Here is a 16,741-nt window from a genome sequence, read left to right on the forward strand (position 1 = left end):
TCGGGAGAAAACATATCATTTACAGAACCGATAATAAGCAAAGTTGCATCTTTCCAGTTCTGTAAATAAAATTGCTGCCACTTTAACACAGAGACTACTGGACAGAGAGAGAGAAAAAAAAGGAGAGGATGGAGGAGGAGACACAGAGGGTTCATTTGCTATGACAGCACCAGATTTTGAATATCATTAATCTATATTCCCAAAAATGTGTAACAAAGAAAACTATGGAAATGCATGGCCAAAGTTAATGAACCATGCAAACCAAATGTTTTTAAAGGCCTGTTGTCGTCCAAATGTTTTTCTGTAATCATTTGTTCTTATAACTCCTGATGAATAGGGCCCATTCATTATAAAGAGAGTTGGCTACACAAGCACTCTCATAATAGGAAAATTGTGCGAACTGATTTTGTGTTAACTGATGAGATAGTGTGTGTGTGTGTGTGTGTGTGTGTGTGTGTGTGTGTGTGTGTGTGTGTGTGTGTGTGTGTGTGTGTGTGTGTGTGTGTGTGTGTGTGTGTGTGTGTGTGTGTGTGTGTGTGTGCGCACAAGAGGTTGCAGCAGACAGGGTTGTAGGAGAAGGGGTGTGGAGCAAGTAAGCCCTCTGCTCCATGTGTATACATGAACACATACACCAACAACTCACGCACACACACATATGCACACGTGCTTGTATGTGCAGTAAGATCCTACACTTACACACACAAAATCTGCTGAATTCAGTTACACCTTTTCAACTGTTAATTTTATTGCTTTTTTATTCATTATGATATTTACTAATTAGTCATTTACTAATAATTCATTATTTTAGTACTTTGATAGCTAGCCCCAGTTTGTGCCTATCATATGATATCATTACATTCTACTCAGATCTCAAAATCTGTTTCTCTGAATGATAAATCACTGGTGATCTTTAAAAATCCCAAAAGGTCATTTCCCAGTTGATAACACTATTTTGAAGGTATTTCCAGAATCTTCTGTCCACCGAGATGAAAAAACAATCTTGTGAGTTGCGTATAGATTTCTTAATGCAAACAAAAATGGCCTATTGTTGCTCATTGATTGATTGAAGTTATCATCGGGCTTATTAATCTTTACTATAGTGATCAACATTTTCAGACATGCACAAGGCAGGCAAGAAAATTTGGCATTCTGGCTGGCATCTTTTTTGGATTAGGAAATACAGTCAAAACTCTAGAAACAGGATTCAAATCTTGTCATTGTGCAGTGGACAGATTATTTTTATTTTTATCAAGATGGACAGAAGAGTCTTTGAGGATTCTGGAAATATATATTCTAGGTTTTTGAAAGAACACCAGCGATTTAAATTTAAGAGAAATGGAAGTTTAGCTCTGTGGCCTGAATATAATGATAATACATAAGAGGTATGAATAAGGACCACCTATCAGCTGGAAATCAGTGCAATTTCATTGTATTGTAGCACAGTTAAACCAGAAAATTCATATAAAAGTGATGTTTTGAAAACCCGAAGAAACCAGGGCTCATCTGTACCACATGAGTGCTTTTCAGTGGTGAAAGAGGCGGCAGTGTGCAAGCCTATCCTGCAGGTTTTTTGTTACTGTCTTATCGTTGCAAAGTTACACAGGGCATCGGAAAGGCAACACCTCTTACAGAAAATGTTCTAGCTGATGTTTGATAAAACACACAGGAACATGTCAAAACTGCATTTTCTTGTATCAAAAATATAAATGGTTTTATCATTTTCTTCATTTTTGAAAAATACTACTTTTTAACTCACCTCCATTGCAAAGGTCTAAATCAAATGCTTTCTCAAGAAGGCACATATGGAGTTTGATTGAACCTTCCCTCACACTGATTAAAAGCACAGACTAATCTATTGGCTTATTTAGCTGGACAGGGCTGCTGCATGCTTCTGGCCATTTACTGACGAAGGGGCAGCATTTGAGTGTTCATGTGCCTCTGTGGCTGAATGTGTGTTGTATGTGCGTGTGTACACACACATTTGTGTGGTCTCTTGACACTTGGATCAAGCATCAGGATTCTACGCACGTTCCAAATGAATGGTGCCTTCAATTAAACAGTGTATTGTCTGCATCGATTTAGCCAGAGATATGAGCTAATAAATGCACACACATCAACACAAGCTGTGTGTGTCTCTCTCTCACTCTCTGAACAATCTTTGTGTGCACACCTGCTTTACTGAGAAGAGTGTTTTCGTGATTGCTTTATATTCTTTTCTCAAAAGCACTCATGTGGCACTGATGTTACAGATATAGTATATAGTGGCTACACACACCAAGCGGTATGGCACTCACTCACACATACACACACAAATAAACTGTTGTGGTGTCCGGCTCACCCAGTATAGCACGTCCGTCCAGCCCTCCATGGTTATACACTGGAACACCGTTAACATGGCAAAGGCAAAGTTGTCAAAGTTGGTGATGCCATCGTTTGGGCCCTCCCATCCCACTTTGCACTCTGTCCCATTCTGTGTACATTGTCGACCATAAGCTCCATCAGGTGCACATGGTGCCGGCTTTTCCTCTGCGACGGTGCCTGTGACAAAAGAGATGAGAGTAAGGGGAAAGTGTTTTACTGTATCCTTTTTGACCAACTCTTTATAGAGTTGCAAAGTGGGAGGAGCTGATAGTTCATGAGTTTTCTTTTAATGATATTCTCAATTTTCCTCAACACAGTCTTACGGACAACTACGTAAAAAATATTGTACAGTAGGTACATGCTAAGGCCAACCTTTTTTTTTCCTTAATGGAGCGTTGTTTATGAGAAATTATATATTTTCCATCAGTTTGCTATGCTGAATAACGCCAAATACTATAATAGCCATGAGCCTCAGCCAGTTGCTGTTGACAAAAAGCCAAACAGAGGTGTGAATCAGAGCTGTAGAAAAATAAGAATGCTTTATCAAAACAATAAAGAACAAAACAGGGTGCAATGGGTTCTCACTGCATCCAAAGTTGAGCCAGAGTCTGAAAGAGTTTCATGCCCATCCAAGCTTTGGAAGTGAGAAAACTGTAAATCACCTATGATTGTCTATGCAGAAAAATGAATAATCCTTCATACATTTTTTGTACATCTATATTTAAAAATAACTTATCCAAAAGAGAAAAAAACCCACATCTATGAGAGAGTTAAAAAGGACACACTGGACTAAAACCACATGGAGCAGCAATATATATATAAAAAAAAAAAAAAAAATCAGTGTTAAAATGTGTTGTACTAATTATACAAAACAAGCTCTCCAGGGTGATGTATAGGATAAAAGAAAGTGTTCCACCAGCACTTTCCCAGCGCACAGCTAATGCCTCTCATGGGACCTATAACATCACCATAACAATACTCAAGTCCATTTATACCTGGAGGCCTATACTGAAAATTGTTTCAATCATTTATGGCGGCTGTTGTTTCAGTTATTGGTTAGCTCGTTCATACTCAGAAACATAAATGATGGTCTGAATAATTAATGGAGGTAATCATTTAAACTGTTTAAGGTATGCGCTCTATTTTCTCTCTGCCTTGTTGGTGAAGGGCTGATGTCTTACTAAAGTCACAGTTTTATTCAGACTTATTACCTTAGAAACATTAGAGTAGTAAGGTGAGAGCACAGCTATGGCTCACTTTGATATTTCAGTTTAAAAGGTTTATGTGGTACAGTATTCACCTCTGTTTCCATCACTGGAGTAGAGGCGAGTGTGTGGCTGTGTGTGAATATATGCTTCCTGAAGAATGCTTTCATACACAGTTGAATACATGCTTCAAAGTTTATCTGATCATTGAAGTGCGGTATTCGAGTCTATGTGTTTGATCATGCATGTTTGTACTCGCGTCTTTGCATCAGTGCGTAACAGTCTAAATACGCTGTCACCGTCTCACTCTCTCTCTGTATGTGCTTTTGTGTGAGCGTGTGTGTATGTGTATATGTGCGTACCTATATGCTTGTGATAGCAGGTCTTGTGCATCTTGCCCATGAAGAGCTCCAGGCCGATAATGGCATAGATGATGATGACGAAGAGGACCAGCAGAGCGATATGGAGCAGAGGAACCATGGCTTTGATTATGGAGTTCAACACTACCTGTAAACCTGCAGCACACACAAATACGAACTGCTGAGAATACATATACATGAGTGTGGACACAAAATTAAAAAAAGATTACTGAAACAGTCAGTATAATAAGTCTAATGATGAAAGCCTTTTTGTCATGTTGAAGCACTGATAATACATGATAAACATAGCAGAACAGTTGAGGTTAAGCACCATATAATCACTTATACTAACTATTATATTTGTTCTAAAAGCTTTAATATTCTTTTTGCATGCGATCCACTTGGAGAGAGTGCCTTAATGTGTTTGTCACAAAAAATACAAAACACGGTAGTCAAAACAGAACTTGTTCATAGGTGACTTCTAGTTAATTTGCTGATTGCTTTCGATGGACAAAGGCTCAGAAAGCAGCATACTAATCAGTTACAGTAGCTGCAATAAGAATATATTGCTGCTTAATAATATGAAAGAGAGTAAAACTGATTATCTTTGTAAGATAAAATGTGGCTTATTTAAGTAATTAAGTTGTCAAAAAAAATTATTAATAAACACTGTTTGGCACATATAGATACACATCTTATTAGATCACTTAATTTCACATTCATTTAAACATTTCATCTTGAATTTTTACTTGTTAAAAATTCATTTAAAATGTTTTTTTTTTAAATTAAATTTTTTTCATGCAGCTATAACCACAAACTTGGATTTCTTTATGCAAAACTGCAGTGCCTACTGAATTTTGTACACCATTAAACCTTTATAGGAAAGGAAAATGACAATGCTGAATGATGGCATTTGTACTGTGATGGTCATGAAGTCAAAGTTCATCTGTGTAAATAAAGAAAAGCTACGTATATCTCCAGTTCAAGAGATGATTGCAATCTGAGTTTTACTGATTTGTGTTTGAGCGAAGACTGATTATTCACACATAATTTGGTGAAGTAAATGCTACGGCAAAACCACAGTAGGTGGCATCAATGACTGAAGAATACTTGGAATGGTCCTGGTATCTGTTGATTAAATTACATAACATAGTACTCATTCCTTCATTTACATATCCTTATTTTTGTAAATTCTACACCACATAAGCAGCAATGACATTGGAAGCCTTTAAAAAGACATATCTGTCAGTAAGTGTGCTAATCAGTTAGCAAACATGCTACTGATCAGTTGCCATGATACCAATTCAATACACAGTCCAATGATGCGCTGCAGCACTCATGCTTTTAAACCAAATAACAGTGTGGGATGTGCTCTAGCACCCTTTTTGTATTGTAATCACAAGAGCGATCTCTCTCACACAACAAACACACACACACACACACACACACACACACACACACACACACACACACACACACACACACACACACACACACACACACACACACACTTGGTCTTCATCCACTATATCCAATCCTTTCCCATCTCCTGGCCTTCAGTAGTCTCTAACACAGACAGGCTGACAGACAACTCATCTACTGCTCATACTGTCTGAGTATCTGACACAAGACAACAGGACTCTGTGTGTGAGCATGTGTGTGTGCATTTAAGTGTCATTGTGCCTGTATGTGTGGCATCAAGCACCAATATCAGCTTCAATCTAAGGTTCATTTTCTCCCCTACCTTATCCAATCACCATCCACACCTGATCCCAAGAGCATCCTTTCTTTCGTTTCTTTCATTTCTTTCTCTCTTTCTTTATTTCTTTCTTTCTTCCATAGCTCTCAGTACTTACTTGGTACTCCAGAGACCAGTCTGAGGGGTCTGAGTACTCTGAAAGCCCTCAGAGCCTTGACATCGAAGCCTGCTGCCTTCCCTCCAATAGGAGTGGCCCCGTCCCCCTTGGTGGCCTGCTCCAAGATTGCGCTGAATAACCTGTGAGAAGAAAGTAATGACTTCAGTACCATTAAAGTCGGGTAGACATCCAATAGAATATGTGAGAGAGAGGGAAACAATAACAGAGATACAGACATAAATGGATATAATATAGAATGATGAATATCTGCAGTTGATGTCATTATGTTTTTATTTTTCATTTCCTCTATTGTCACTGTTGTCAATACCAACCTCAACCATCTACATCATCTTTATCATAATCTGTAAAACAATGGAAGTGTTGCAAATTTAGACATCAACCTAATTTTGGACCAAAATTCTAAAAATGATGGTGAAGACATCTGAGCTGTTTCACAATCAAATGTGTTTGTTGGAGAAAATTCAACAGTAAAAAATAAAACAGCTCAATTAGTTAGCTCTCCAACAAAACAACAGAAAGTGTTTCATCTGTTCCCTCTGTCTTTCACAGATAAGGAGATGTGAGACAAACAGCTTTAATGATTTGATAATCAGCTCAACGGAACACTGTTGAGATGGTGGAGGTGTCTCCAAAACGCATTTCTAAGTGTGTATTCAAAACATTGTCAGATTGAATATAAGACACATCTAAAGCCATAAAACGCCACACAACTTTCACTGTCCCTCTGCTGCAGTATATGTGGTACTCATAGAACACAGAAATATATAATGTTGTTTACACTGTTGCCTCTTTTTAGCTACTGTCATACTTTTTAGCTACTGACATTTCTTTAACAGTGGCTCAGAAGCTTGAATTTGTTTCCACAATATGGCCAAAAGTATATGGGTACCCCTGCCCATATGCATTAGGGTATTTGTGGGTATGTCTGAGTAAGGCCCCCTTAGTTCCATTTAAGGGAAAATCTTAATGCTCCAGCATACAATGATATTATTTGCCAAGTGGTTTTCAACCTGAGTGTCAAGATCCCCCCCCGCCATTACATAAATCTAAAGGGTCGCATGATTTTTAATAGAAGAAATAGAATAATACATATTTCTGCTACAAAATATTATTTATTTTTCCCAACTTTCATCCTAAAAAATATTAAAATTAAAACAATCTGACAGAGGAAGCTCACTCTCTCAAAGGCATGTACACCTTTTGATGAAGGGTTTACAGTTGACAGCTTTGTTTCAAAGGATCACTAGCCAAAAAGGGTGGGAACCACTGCTTTAGACAACAGTGTGCTTCCAAGTTTGTGACAATATCTTGGGAAAGTCCCTTTCCTGTTAAAACATGACAGTACCCACGTGCTCAAAGCGAGGTCCATATAGATATATTTTCCCAGTTTGGTGTGGAAAACTTGGATTGAACTGGAAAACTGACAATGAGCCAGGCCTTATCAACCAACATCAATGCCCGATCTCACTAAAGCTCTTGCGTCTGAATGGGAGCAAATCCTTTCAGCCAGGTTCATAGCCTCCACTCCAAGAAAGTGGAGGCTGTTATTGCAGTAAACAAATGTGTCCAAACACTTGTACAGTATATTCTACATGGGCTATATGTTCAGCCCTTTCAATAAAAGAGCTGAACATGTTTTTATGCTGTAGCCTTTTGTTAGCTATACCCCCTATGAAATTATTTACAGACATCTCTTTGGTGCGAGTGGCTCACAAGCTTGAATTTATGTACGTCCAGCTGAGCTTATCACTCTCCTCCTCCTCTCGCTGTCTCTATGAGATCCTTTAGAAATCACCATACAATACCATTTTCCAGCTAGTGCGGCTCAAAGGCCAGTCAGCGGCGTGTTAGTCATGGAGAATTATCAATTAGCACAGATGAAATGGCCACTTGAAAAGACCTCTCTAAACATATCGCCCTCTCTCTCCCTCTCACTCTCTCCCTCTGCCTCTCTATTTCGCACTACCTCCCTCTCAATTTGATTCACTCTCTCCCTCTCCCTTGCTCAGTGGGAAACTTGAAACAGAGTATGAAAAGCATGTCAAGGAGCCACAGTTTTGCACCACCAGCATTTCGCCCAGCATGTTTTGCTGTGGTGGAGTGATAATGATAATTAGAGCCTTTAAACGTAGCACCACATAATGGCTTGTGTACATCCACAGCTAAATATAGTACCAACTGTGTACACTCAAAGATAACAGAGGCTGTGAGGTTTCATAGTAGTCAATGTCACCATCATAACACTACTGAAAAACAGTTTAATTCATCTTTGAATTATTATAAATTTGCCATAAAGCTGCAATTGAGTATATTCATGATCAATTAATCTATTGGTTGTTCTGAGTAACCTATCCTTTTGTTTGACCAAAAGTCAAAAGCCTAAAGATACTGAATCTACAGTGATATAAAAACACACAAATGCAGCAAATTGTTAAATATGAGAGGCTGGAACCAGAGACAGTTCAACAGTTTTGTTGGATAAATGACTTTAAATAATTGATTACTGTTTTTCTTGATTGGTTAAATTGATTTACTGACTAAATGTTACAGACATAATTTGCGATACTTAAAGGCAAAAATGTGTGCCTAAAGGTTTCATTCTCTTTACTGCCTTTTCCTGTGATAATCTCAAAGTTGTTTTGACTGTCAATACTTTTTTATCTGAAAAATGAAGACTGGGATACAGAGTGGGAAAAAGAAGGAGAGCGGGATAAAAATAGTATGACGAAGGAGAGGAGAATAATACATGTGGGGGGTAAAGAGAAATTAAAAGTGACATAGAGATGAAGAAGGACTGCAATGTAAAGGAGATACTAAAGAGAGATTCCCACTCATATCATAAACAGACACACACACACACACACACACACACACACACACACACACACACACACACACACTTACTTCACTTACACTTAAGAGTTTATTAGTGAAGGTTCGGTGAGCTAACAGGCTGTATGTGTGTGCGTATGTGTGTGTGAGAGTACATGTTCATGTGTGTGCCTCTGAGGTTGCTCAGCACCAGGTACAAGCTCTTTCACCCATATGGTGAACATTCCAGAGGGAACGAACTCTGTCACTTCTCATCTATACACACACACACACACACACACACACACACACACACACACACACACACACACACACACACACACACACACACACACACACACACACAAAGCCACACAGGCAGGCTGGGAGTTCGGCGCACAAAGACCGAGAGATGCAGAGAGATGCAGTTCTGTCACAGCTGTACGTTTCCTAGATCTGTGTGTCTGTGTGTGAAATGGAGTGTGTGTGTATTTGTGTTTCAAGACTTTACTAATGTATTTTTTTATTTTTTCTGTTCTGTGTCATTTCCACAACAAGTTCTTATATCTAAATGACAAAACAGGTCTGAGTCAGAACGCTCTAAAATGTCAAATTGAAGCTTTCAAGAAATATTTTGTATAAGCAATATATAATCTACTACCCTTAAGGAAAGGTTAAGTTTAGTAAAACTGCTTGATTGAGGTTAGGGAAAAGATTATAATTATGGACTGAGGTCCCCCTCATGATTCTTATCAGTGTTGGTAAGAAACTGGATGCAAACCCTGGTCTTTGTCTTTCAACACAACAAGTAAAGTTGCCTGAAGTCTGGAGAGGACATTATCTGCACAAAAGCAAGAAGTCACTTGTCATTAAACCCTGAACACAGATCGTCTTAAGTCTTTTGAGCAAATGACTAATGTCGCCATCCCTCTGGTGCATACATTCTCCATAATCGTGCTTTCACATTGGTTTTCACTGGATTTCAGCTCTATCTACAAAGACAAAACACGCCTAAGCTTTTCTATGAACCCCGCGAAATCTTAAATTGTTAATGTGTCCAACGGGAAAGGTCACTTATAATTATGCTTTATTTGGCTGTGTGCAAAAGAACAAAGATGAAGGGTTCACATTGTGGCAAAGGAAATATTTAAGAACAGTGGGAAATCTAAGGAGGCCCCCCTGGTTCAATCACCCAAAACAGCAAGCAAAAACCCTGCCAATTCCAGACCTGCAGTTTGTATCTGACCACTGACCTCCCTGTGCTAAGGTTAGAGAGAAAAAGACAATTTCCTTGCAGGGATCCATACAGTATTATTACATATTAAATAATGCTGAGTCACAATAAAAGCCTTAATTGAAACAGAGAGAGGGAGAGAGAGAGAGAGAGAGAGAGAGAGAGAGAGAGAGAGAGAGAGAGAGAGAGGGGGAAAGGAAGAGAGAGAGAGATTGGCAGACAGAGAGGGTAGATAACAGCATAAGGGTGGTAAAGGTTGTGTTTATGCCAGGGGCACTGGCACCATGATGCCAGCCGATAGGGTGCTTGTGTGTGTCTATGAGGTAAAGTGAACCATGTTCAGTTAGTGAAGGGTAATGTGAGTGAACATTTGACTCACTGAGTGTGTATACATATATGTTCTGGTGCATCCATTGAGCCTTCCTTGAGGCTGAGGGGTAGTTTTCTTGTTGTCTCTCTCTCTCTCTCTCTCTCTCTCTCTCACACACACACACACACACACACACACACACACACACACACACACACACACGGTCAATTAGACTATTCTTACAGCATTGGCTATTGTGCCATTAACCCCACAAAATATTGTGCTCAAAGCACAGCTGGCAGGCTGGGCATGCACACGCACGCACAGACACACACACGTGCACGCGCGTGCACACACACACACACACACACACACACACACACACACACACACACACACACACACACACACACACACACACACACACACACACACACACACACACACACACACACACACACACACACAAACAGGCACAGGGTTTAGCAGATGGGCCGTGTTGCTGAGTTGAGGATAAAGAAACACAGAGCAGAGCTTTCCTATCAGCATCTAACAAGCTAATCAGTTTAGGCTTCAGCAATACACTGTAGTCCAAAGTTTACTGGAGCTTTAATACAGATTGACTGTAAAGGACGCTTGCTTTAACACAACACTTCTTTTAAAAGTTGTGTATTGTAATATATTAAAAATGTAATAAAATACCACATATACTGAGAGATTAGTATTATTCTTGTATACAAAAAAGAGCACGACCTTCCTCTATTAATCTCTTCTTTGGCTGACATTTACATTGTGTGCCAGCCGATTGGATTTTACAAATCTGTTGAATTACTGGTGAAGTTACAATTGTAAGGCTGAGAGGAAAAATTAAGCTTTGTTAATGTGAAAAAAAATGTTATCAAAGATAAGAGGAATTGCAGTGGCTTCCATGCCTTTGCTAAAGGAAATAAAGGTATTAATGGGAAATGTGATCTGAAAGACGCTAGAACTATAACAACCTCTGGCATCAGAGAGAGGCTGCCAAATGTCTCAGCTGTAGTTTCATTTGTCGACATTAATTATACCAAGGTACTATGATTAATTTGCCAATGATGTGCTGCTGTTTAAAAATATGTCAGGTAGCTTTTAAAAACCCTGGAGACAGTGAACTTGCTATCTGCGTTGCACCCTCTATCAAACTACATAGATTCACTTAGAGTAACATAGAATCCTAAAAAAAACATTCGATAGCTTTTATCTCGTCTCTGTGTTTCTGTTCACTCACCCTACGACTACGATGATGAAGTCGAGCAGATTCCAGCCGTTTCTCAGGTAGGCGTTGGGGTGGAAGAGCAGGCCATAGGCTATTACCTTCAGGAACGCCTCCACCGTGAAAATGATGAGGAACAGGTACTCCACACGCTCCTGTAGAGACACAAAAACAAGACAGGTCCATTTATTTGTCTGAACAGCAGCACTGCGGGAACATAGAAAGCCTCAGTATGACAGAGTACGAGCATTAGTGAAAGATAAAAAGATACAGATGAAAGAGAGAGGATTTTATGGACAGGCCTTTGGTGGTAAAGACTATAGTAAACTAAGTTTCACATGTGAGTAAATACTATTAACAGGATACCAAATATCAGGACAAACCAATGAAATGAGAAAAAACATTAAACATCCATCCAATATTCTTTGCAGTAGATCTCTTTTCCTTTTGATAGGTAGATTAGTAAGAGCAACTGGGCATAACAATGCACACATTTACACACATTTATTCCCAATTATTATATTATTTATTTAGGCCCACATCAGCACTAACCTTGTATGTGTCTTGTGAGTACTAACAGAGCTGGCTGCTTGCTCCTCTACTTCTCTGAGATTATCAGCCGGAACAAAATGTTCGGTTACTGTTTGTGTGGCTTTTGGTGTGTGTGTGTGTGTGTGTGTGTGTGTGTGTGTGTGTGTGTGTGTGTGTGTGTGTGTGTGTGTTTGTGTGTGTTTGATTATTTATGTATGAACATGTATTTGTCTAAATTGTAATCGTGTCCACGATCAAAGCATTTTGATTATTTAATCAAAGCAGCTCTCTTCCTGTTCTTGGAGGCTACTGTCTGAAGTGAGGAATGCTTGCGTGTGTGCTTATACACACAAATGCACATACACACATGTAACTCTTCTACAACAGATTTCCTCAGAGATTGTTGTCATAGTGATGACCCCTGCCTAACGGGGTCCTGGGAAATGTCCTGAAATGGCCCTGAGGGAGAGAGAGGGATTATATAACTTTCTGACCATCGTAACTTCAAAGAATTCATCCCCCACCTAATCATCTGTCATATGTGCTTTCTAATTTTTTGTCATGGTTATACCTGAAATGAGATCAAGGCAATGGTGCAAAACTATTGAGCCCCTCTGTAATCAAAACAGATATAATCCATGTCCTTTCTCTCTGTCCCTATTAGGTGTATAATTTTTTTTTTTTATACGAAAATATATTTAGCTCCATCCATCTGTCCATCTATCTCAGTCCCTGCTCCGCCTACTGTTTCCACTGTTTTCCCATGGACACACATTCAAAGAGGGCCAGAGGTTTGGGACAGAAGGCCAGTCAGGTCTCTCCAGGCCCGAGCCTCATCCCTGGGAAGACTCAGTTAAACCTGAATCTGGGGGGACAAAGCTTCTATTTGTGTCCAAGTTTATCAAAATGGCTTCACAAGCTGATAGGCTCAGCAAAGACTCTCTTCGAAATGATGCTATCCTAGCAGATGCAATTTAGGTAGTAGGCAACTTAATGTCATAATGATCTTAATCAGGCATATTTACTTGTGCATTGTCCTATAACAAGCACTGTACAGGACAATATCATCGTACTAGTCTGGTTGTGTTACATTCACATTGTGAGGAAAATAAGAGGAAATATAAAAGCCAGATAACAACCTAGCCGGGCTTATTACCACTTTTCACCAGACATCAAACTAGAGCTTGGATACAGTACCAAATGAATATTTTTTTTATATTTAAAACTTACGAATAACTTGTATCTTTGAGATGCTGAATATTTAACATGGAGTTAAATTTCTCCAACTGTATTCTACTCAAATGATCTGTCTGTAGCACCTAGTAAAAAAAGTCTTTGTTACCATTAAAAGCCTATGTTAGTGTTGGATAAGCTCATGTATACAGTGGCTGCATTAAGATTTGCTGTTAAGGCTGATGTGAGTCTAAAGCGAGTCCAGCTAAACAAATAACTTTCTCAGCACGGAGAAAGACTGTTAAACTACCATTAGGCCAGTTACATAGCACACACATACACACATATCCTGGGCCATGGGAATCAGTCATCCATGTAACCACAGTTTTGACACAACTGCTGTGGGTCCACTGTCCCATTTGTACTGTAAACTTAATTTTCTAGTAGGGTTAGAAAGGTGTTTATTGAAGTTGGACTGTCAGAGCGCTATATATGCATAACTATCAGCATGTACTGCATCAAAAATGACTCATGAATTAGAGCTGACACAAGATTACAAGTGCTAGATACTGATGAAAGACTCATGCTTTGATTTTTTTTGTTCTTAATGATCTGATTATCGTGCAAACTGTGATTTTGAAGTGTGTTTTTTTCCCCCTACACTTAGAAATGCTCACGAGGCTTGGCAGGGAAGGGAATGACATGAATTATAATATGGAGGATTTGCACAGTTTGAAAAACAGACAACTTGAAAGGTAGGTTGATTTTTAAGCCAGAGGTTCTGCACCTGAATGGGCCGCTCAGAAGGCTGTATTAAACTTGTATTGTTTCCTCTCTCTGTCTCCCTAACCTCCTCTCATTTTAATTCAAGTCCATTCAGTGTTCTTTACTGGCACAAAAGTATCCAACTTAGAGATTTTTACAATAAATACCCATCTTTCTAGTCTGTGTGGTGTATGTGTATGTCAGTTTCAGCTCCTCAAGAATTTATTGTTTTTATATTCATCATTCATACTGCAGACCCTCCACCACACAGTGAGTGTTAGTAGTCCATGTGAAACTAATTAATCTCACACACACAAACGCACATATCATCCCTCTCAAACACACAAAAGCTCTCCATCACATTTTCTCTCTCTCTCAAACACACACAGATACACACACACACCCAGGCTGTGTATCTGCCGGTGACGGGCAGACACTGTGGCGCTCTGAAGAATAAAACAGAGAAAAACATCTGGTAGGAAAAGCTCAGCCTGACACACACAAACACATACAGATACACTTCTCTACCTCCTTCCCTTCCGTTCATACAGACCCATAAAGGGCAAAATCCATAAGGGGCAGGACTAATCTGGTTAGTGACTGGAAAGAAATGAGAGAGAAAAGATGAGAGCCTGAGAGGGTAGAGGGGGATGGATAAGAGAGAGAGAGAGAGAGAGAGAGAGAGAGAGAGAGAGAGAGAGAGAGAGACACAGACTAAATAGACAGTGAGAAAGAGAGGAAGGCAGACAGAATGATAGAAAGGTGAGTATGTGGGAGCAATAATTCAGTTAACTGTGATAGGTCAACCAAACTGCCTATCCATCAGCTAGGCCAATCAGATTATAGTATCGACATTCTACCATACAGCGGACAATGTTTCCATTCGCCATGACCTTCTGTGTGTCTGTGCGTGCTGCAGGACAAGATTAGCCATTAAGCTGTTTTTGAAAGCTCCCACAGACACATGATAGTCTAGTGCATGTTTCTTTTCATGCAGTTTTCAATAGATCAAGAACAGAGGGGGGAAAAAAAACAAAAAACAAAAAAAACCTTGAACAGACTGTAACCAACAATTCTACCATGAAAACACAAAACAGCAGGACTACTACCAAGATAAAAGTTTTATTTCAAACCTTCTTGCTTATTCAACATGTGCACAGTACATACATTTGCAGTGAGGAAAAGGTGGAAAAAAACACCAAATGTAGTATAACACAATGATTTAACACTAGACAGCAGAAATGCACAATTCATGCAGCTTGTAATTTTATCATGTATTTAATCTTAAAATCATAAAATTAAATTCCAAAACCCAACTCTGTGTATACAGCAGGACTTTTTTCTGCTTAGACGGGAAATATTTCTGTACAACTATGCAGTAACACACCGCCAACATCCAGTAATGATTTATTTAGATGCAGCCACCACAGTGAATCTAAGTACAAGAGTCTGGACCTGTGCTTTTTGCTAGCGTGCAACCTTTTAGCAGACTAATGATGCAAGTTTGCTTAAGGAGAAAAAAAGACGAATGAAGCACTGTAACGGAGACAAATGGAGTGAAGACAAATACAGGAAAAGTCTGGCTTATTACAACTTATTTTTGAACTTTTGGCCATTATTCCTATCTGTAATACCATTTTTACTTAACAAGATAATTGCTAGATCTGGGAATTCAGCTAAAAAGGAGTCTGATGGGGCAAAAAATACAGAGTCAGACTTTTCAGATTTTCAACAACTCCAAGGCTACCCAGACTTATATGGAGGAGAGAATAAAGTACAGCTTTCCTGTGCAGTGAGGGATTATTATTATTGTCAACAAATAAAGTGGTTTAAATAATTTCTTACCCTGCTGGACTTTGTTGAAGTGGTATCACTGTGTCTCACTCTTTTCAGCAATTACTTTGGTGAGTGCAATGTTGTTGTAGAAGTGTTGTTAAATAAAACCCAACTTGTAATAAACGAGCATTAGCCTTTACATAAGGCCGCCACTGTATGTCAGTCATGTGCAGATGCTCCGCAGCACCTTGGATTTGAACCAGCAACCACCTCTTCTCTAACTCAACTCAACTAAACTAGAGACTGAGAGAAAAAATGAAGATAGAAGCAGATCTCTGCATGGACAACTTTTATCTGACACTTTAATGAATAGGACTTTATTAAAACTCTTTTTTCTTCTGTCGCACTGTTAATTCCCAATTCTTTTTCTTTCTCAATCTTTCTGTCTCTCTTTCTCTCTCTCAACCCTCACTTCTCTGTCTTTACCTCCTCTCTCTTTCTTCCCCCCCTGTCTGTTTCTGTGGGTGCCAACCAGAAATTACCATAGAGACCAAGATGGGTTCTGACGTTACCATGGAAACTGTGGGCTGCAGCAGCAGCGGCGGCAGCAGACTCTCTCTCTCTCTCTCTCACACACACACAAACACACACACACACGCAGATGACACTGATCAGTACTGTACCAAGAATATCCACAGCACATAGTCGTAATTATCACTCTTCTGTCAGCATCCTGATTTTCTATTGTGTGTATACGTGCACATATCAGTGTGTTGTTTGTGTGTGTGTACAACAATGTGCTCTTGTATATGTGTGAATTTGTGTGTTTGTGTGCTTGCTCCAGTGATCCATGTCATATAATTACTTACCACTTGCCACTAGTTCATAGTATTGAACTTAGTCTAATATGAAATTTTAGTGTGCCATTCTGTCACTCTGTACAGCTCTTTGGTCTAATGAAACTTTAATAGCTACAACAACATGCCATACTGTTTACAATCTACAGTATAACAATACCTGGTGTGTAATACATGCAATTTGGCAGTGGACTAATCATCCTACAGTTTCAGTGAGTGATATTATACCATCT

The 16,741-nt window shown here is 39.2% G+C and overlaps 1 protein-coding gene across 6 annotated transcripts in view; it reads right to left on the reverse strand.

The window, feature by feature from the left end:
• The window catches only part of cacna1c (calcium channel, voltage-dependent, L type, alpha 1C subunit), a 197,515-nt gene that overhangs the window by 62,293 nt on the left and 118,481 nt on the right, over positions 1-16,741 (reverse strand). For all 6 annotated transcript variants that reach the window (XM_040147465.1, XM_040147458.1, XM_040147441.1 and 3 more), the window contains exons 4-7: positions 11,422-11,561; positions 5,782-5,921; positions 3,929-4,081; positions 2,339-2,538 (exon numbers count right to left, since the gene is read on the reverse strand). In XM_040147465.1, coding sequence (XP_040003399.1) covers positions 2,339-2,538; positions 3,929-4,081; positions 5,782-5,921; positions 11,422-11,561 — 633 coding nt within the window. The remainder of the gene's footprint in view (positions 1-2,338; positions 2,539-3,928; positions 4,082-5,781; positions 5,922-11,421; positions 11,562-16,741) is intronic.

Source organism: Xiphias gladius, chromosome 2, assembly GCF_016859285.1.
Source record: "Xiphias gladius isolate SHS-SW01 ecotype Sanya breed wild chromosome 2, ASM1685928v1, whole genome shotgun sequence".
Lineage (NCBI taxonomy): Eukaryota > Metazoa > Chordata > Actinopteri > Istiophoriformes > Xiphiidae > Xiphias > Xiphias gladius.